The sequence below is a fragment of the Peromyscus maniculatus genome, chromosome 1 (assembly GCF_049852395.1).
Source record: "Peromyscus maniculatus bairdii isolate BWxNUB_F1_BW_parent chromosome 1, HU_Pman_BW_mat_3.1, whole genome shotgun sequence".
Taxonomy (NCBI): Eukaryota; Metazoa; Chordata; class Mammalia; order Rodentia; family Cricetidae; genus Peromyscus; species Peromyscus maniculatus.
The window spans coordinates 18,858,612-18,864,460 of record NC_134852.1 but is presented as its reverse complement, the minus strand read 5'-3'; the positions used below and the strand labels follow the sequence as shown (position 1 = coordinate 18,864,460).

At 37.5% G+C, this 5,849-nt stretch overlaps 1 protein-coding gene across 1 annotated transcript; it reads left to right on the top strand.

The window, feature by feature from the left end:
* Positions 1 to 3,732: 3,732 nt before the first annotated feature.
* On the top strand, positions 3,733 to 4,668 carry LOC143274312 (vomeronasal type-1 receptor 4-like). Its single transcript, XM_076576921.1, has one exon. The coding sequence runs from the start codon at positions 3,733 to 3,735 to the stop codon at positions 4,666 to 4,668; it is 936 nt and encodes a 311-aa protein (XP_076433036.1).
* Positions 4,669 to 5,849: the final 1,181 nt, after the last annotated feature.

Below are 5,849 nucleotides of genomic sequence, written 5' to 3'. Positions count from 1 at the left end.
GTATTGACTGCCTTGTATCTATTAGAGTTCACTCCTATGCAGATTTATAATGAAAAGGAGCAAGCTGAGCAAGGAAAACACAAAATGTGCAATTTGAGGAGAAAAAGAGCATCAGTTTGTGGAATGGAGTTAAGGCCTCTGTTCAAGGAGATAAACAGATTAAGAAGGGAAATCATGGGAAAGATGACCTCAGGGCAAGATCCCACTCAGGTCACTTTCCAACTCTTACAACATAAATGAAAAAGCCCTAGAGCCAGGTGTGTTTGTGCCCACCATTATCCAAGGATTCTAAAGGCAGATATCTCTGGATCTCTGAGTTTGTGGCCAGCCTGGTCTACAGAGCATGTTTCATATTAGCCAAGCTAAGGCAATGAAGGAAACCAATAAAAAAAGCAAGTTGTTGAAGATGTAATTGAAAGATTTCTGACTTCAAGGCCAGCCTGTTATGCAGAGGAAGTTTAAGGACATCTAAGATTAGGAGTGAAGGAAATCATGGAAAATAGAAAGCTGGTAAAGTTTCAATCAAACAAGGTGTATAATTTCCAGCCTCAGAAAGCAGCAGAAGTTGGCAGCTAAGAACATGTGGCTCTGGCTTTGGAGTCAAGCATAGGAGACGGGATATGGACTGGAAAGCTGCTGAGGCCAATCATGTTAAATGTATGTGGTAGGCTTGATGCCTGGAGAGAACACTGTGTAAAGCTATCAACGTGAATCCTGGATTTCTATGCAGACCCTATATTTTATAGATGCCAGAGCTGTGGTATACCTGCCCAAAAGAGCTGCTAAGGGGCAGTGTTAACACCCTGGGACAAAGAGCGATTTGTAGTCAATAATGCTGAAAGAAGTTGGAGATCTAAGAGCATTTTGACATGGAGATGAAGGATTTGATATTGGTCCATGAGGTTTTTGAATCTTGCTCTCATCCAATATCTCATTATCCTCCCTATTCTCCACTGTTCCAGTATATGTTAGAAGTATGTGATCTGTTTTTGATTTTAATTAAATAGGAGATTACAGTTAAGCAACTGCATGAATCTCAGTAGAGACTTTTAACTTTGGACTTTCAATCATTGTTGAGAATGATAGACTATGAGGACTCTTGAAGTTGGACTGAATGCATTTTGCATTATATTGTGGTTATAAGACAATGGGAAACATGCAGTGTACTGTAGTGGTTTGAAAAAGTATGACACCCATACATTAATGGTTTGAATATTTGGACTAAAGTGTGGCATTATTAGGCGGTGTGGCGTTGCCGGGAGAGGAGTGGCCTCGATGGAGGTGTGTGTAATTGTGTGGGTTGATGTTTGACGTCTGTCTCAGGCTCAGGCTGTGCTCATTGTGGGAGTAATTTCACTTCCTGCAACTACAGATCAAGATGTCGAACTCTCTGCTGCATTTACAGCAGCATTTTTGCCTGCATTTTTTCTATGTTTCACACCATGAGGATAGTGGACTAAGTCTCTGAAACTGTAAGCCAGTCCAAATTAAATATTTTACTTTGTAAGAAGTGCTCTAATCAAGATGTCTCTTCACAGCAAGAGAAACCATAACTAAGGCAGAAGTTATTCTTAGGACAAGAGTGATTGTCTTGTAGGCTTGTGTTTGTTCTACTTAAGCAGATGTAACCAGTTTTGCAGTGTTTGAAATTAGACTGAGGGGCAGTGACAGACTAACAGTTCTTACTTTATCTCAAATAAGTCAAAGCTTGGTATTTTCATCCTTTTTTCTTTCATTTTTGTTCATGTTTTATATTTTATTTTATTTTAATTAGTTATTAGATGTAATTATTTTCTTTAAGGTTTTTCATAGTTAGTGTTTTGATTTGAACAATTCTTTCTCTCCCCATTTCTCTGCTCCTATTCCAGCTTATCTGGTGCACACACATCAATTTCTTTCTATTCTAATATCAGGTCTGTTTCTTACCTTCTCCATCCTCTTTTAAAGGGACACTTTTTAACTCTCTTATGGGCTTTCTTCTAGTTTATTGGCTCAACATGCAATTATCCCCCTTAAACACATATTTCTAACACCTATAAATAGTGAAAACACATTGGACAGAATATGTGGTATTGATATTTTTGGGCCTTTCTTACTTCACTTAATGGAATACTTTCTATTTTCTGCTCTAGTCATTCCACAGAGTGTTCTGCACTACCAATGTACTGAGTAGGGAAACTGCTAGTATGTTGTAGTTCTTAAAATCTCACCTCCTTTCCCATTTTGTTTTAACTTCTTCAGATCCCAAGACTCATACACAATTTTGTTCCATTTTTTGATTGTTCAGCTGACTGTCATTGCATGGCTGATGATTGTCTGGAGCACTGGTCCTTTCCTGGGACTGCATTGATCCGCCTGTAACTGATTCACAGCTGCTTCTACCTAGTTCTTCAAGGAGATCTCACCCTGATTAAGGGCCTTTTAGATACTTTCTTCTACATGAATAGCATATGGTGTGCTGAGTATTAACTCTGACATTACTGAACTGATAGACTCTCTGACCCATGCCTTCTTTCCTATGATTTCCACACTGAGACTAAGGATTGGTACATGATTTTACAAAACACTGTTTCAATATAGACTCTAAACCTTCCTGCATTATCTATCATTCATCAGATGTTGTCATCCTTTTCCATTTATGGTAGCATTTTTGCCTTACTTCAAACTGTTGTGCGTTATGTCAGATGGCATCATATCAGATATTCCTACCAGCACTGACATGCATGTGCTAACATGTATGTCTGTGTGGTATAATTTTCTAAAGTCATATCTTAACACGATGTAAGTTGTCACTTAAAGCATCATTCTAAAGTATATTGTGCTTTCAATAATTTTTTTCTCTTAGTCTGTTGCAGGATAAAGACCCAGAGTCCACTCAGCATGACAAAAGTCCAAATTGTGGGTCTGAATAAAGAGGACCTGTTTGCTATATATATAGAAAACATCTCACAGTGAAGCCTCAAATTAATTTTACAGGGAACATTTAAAGTCAAACACACCAGGACACGTATATTCTTGTTGGCATTTTGCACGGAGGACAGAGGTTAAAGCAATAAAGCAGTTTAAAAGAAGCTAAAACATGTAGTTATTTGGGGCATTTTAACCCTCAGCTTGTAGAATATGGTTCGGTACTTTTCCAAGAGACTTTTCCTGGAGGCAGTAGAAAAGGGAGAGTGAGTTTCAGGTTAAACCAAAGATGGCTCTCCCTGTGTCAAGATGAAAGTCCTTTTGTAATGTCAGAATTACATCGCTGTGTTTTGAGTGGTATTATAAATATTTCATTCCATGTAATTTATTTTTAGATAAAATATATATTATGCAATAACATGTTTATTTTTTCTTTACTTTATTCACATTGTTTCTTTTATACTATGACTAGAAAATATCAATATATTCTGGAATTCTTGCAATATATTTTGTTCTATGGGCTGTCATATTTCACTGTCTCTCATGGGCCAATGTCACATCATTGTGAATGTTTCATTTTGTTCTATAAAACTTACATATGCTCTGAGTTATCATACATGGAAATTAACTAGTCTTGTCAAATTTTAATGATGAGATCTGTTTAAGTTGACAGACTGGTCTTGAACACCTGAGCTTAAAAGACCTTTTGGTTCAGTCTCTCAGTAGTCCCATCAATTAAAAGCTTCTTACTCCACGGCAGACTGTAAATATTTGTCAGTATTTATTTGAGCAGAAGGAAAGCAGTTTCATATTCACAAGGAAATTATGCCAAATCACACAGTGGACTTCTGGAATCTGACATTCAGAATTATTTTCTTATCAGAAACTACAACTGGAATTCTGGGAAATGTCTCTCTAATTTTCTACTATCTGGTCGTTTACTGCAGAAAATGCACATTAAAGCCCACAGATTTGATTCTCATGCACCTATTGACAGCCAATACCTTGATCATTCTTTCTGAAGGAGTGCCCCAAACAATGACAGTTTTTGGATTTAAGCATTTCTTGGACGATTTTGGATGTAAGCTCCTAATGTACTTTCAAGGATTTGGTAGGAGTGTGTCCGTTGGTACCACCTGCCTCCTGAGTGTCTTCCAGGCAATGACCATTAGCTCCAGTAACTTCTGTTGGAAGAATCATAAATTCAAATTTGAAAAGAAAATTGGCTGCTACATGTTCCTCCTCTGGATGACATACATGCTAATAAATTCCATTCATTTTATATACAAACTTGTCAACACCTATAGAAACAACATGACCAGAATATGGGATTTTGAATACTGCCGCAGTGCAGGGATGGGTGACAAAGGAAGCTCAATCTATGCAGCATTGGTGATATCCCCCGAGATCTTCTTTTCTGTTCTCATGACGTGGTCCAGTGGATCCATGATTGTCACTCTTTACAGACATAAGAAGAGGGTTCAACACATCCGCAGCACTCATGGTTCCATCCGAAACTCCCCTGAATCCAGAGTCACCCAGAACATTCTGATCCTGGTGTCTACCTTTCTGGCTTTTTATACTCTCTCGTCCTTCGTAAGAGGCTACATTGCTCTCTTGTATAATCAAAATTGGTGGCTAATCAGCTTCAAAGCCCTCCTTTCTCTCTCTTTTCCTTCTTTTGTACCCTTTCTTCTCCTACACCATTACTCTATTGTATCCAAGGTTTGTTTTTTCCAGATAAGGAATAAAATCATTTAACCTCATTTTAACATTGGAAACAATATGTTTTGCTTGATATCCAGTTTTTCTCCTCTGTCACACTTAAAATGTCAATACAGAAAGTTATGTAGGTAGTATGTATTTTTAAGATTAGCTGGAAGGAATATGAGCATTTTGTCAGCTGGCTTGATGAGCAGCCTACATGAGCCAATCTTATTCTGTGAGGCCCATGGTAGTCTTTAACTTGAAGCTGTGAGACTTTTGCATTTGCCACCTGATGTGTAGAAGAGCCATCATAATGCTCACAACAAAAATGCCCTCCTTGTGGTTTCATTGTCTCAGAGAATCATGGGTGCTTGGAGATTTCACAGTCAGCCTGTTTACTTTAATCTATCTGCATAAATACTGAAATAGTGCCTGTCCATGAACTTGGGATCCCTGACCAATGACCCATCACATCTGCTCTAGCCTGCACCAATAGCAGAAAAAATATGATTAGTATCTTTTTCCTTGTACCAAAACCAATTCAAAATGACTGAGGGTCTTCCTGTAATTCTGAATTTTGTATGTTATTGTTTTATTGCGAATTTTAGCATCCTCAGGGAAATTGACTTTCCCCTTCCTTTGCCTTTGCTCTGTCTTTACCTCCTATGGCATCAGTGTAATGCCCTTTTCACCAAGAGAGTTTGGAAAAATTTAATATAGCAGTTATAGAAATCAATTTTTTTTGGTTTCTCAAATAAACTGAAATTGGAACAACTATTTGACCCAGGTATCCCACTCCTGGGCACATACTCAGAGAACTCATACACTAGAGACAACTGTACACCCATATTCATTGCTGCTCTATTCACTCTGACAATGAAATGGGTCCATGTCCATGTACATAAGCAAATAAATTGATAATTAAAAATTTCATGTCCAAATGGTATATTATTTGACAACATTGAAAGGGGAAATCATGAAATGTGTAGGAAAATTGATGGACTTATATGGATAATATTCAGCCAGGTCCCACATCTCAAAATGAATATAAAAAAATCATGTTTTCCATCATTTTCAGATCTATCCAGTAATGTCTACAAGTATATATGCAAATGGATACGAGTATAACTTCAGTATAACATTTAGAAAGGAGAGCTGGACAGGTAGTATTAGGTGATGACCTGATAAAAGGATCCAGGATTTATAAAAGAGGATATAAAGATAATTATTTTTCT

Coding starts and splice junctions, on each gene's coding strand:
- LOC143274312 (XM_076576921.1), top strand. CDS start 3,733: ATGCCAAATCACACAGTGGACTTCTGGAATCTGACATTCAGAATTATT.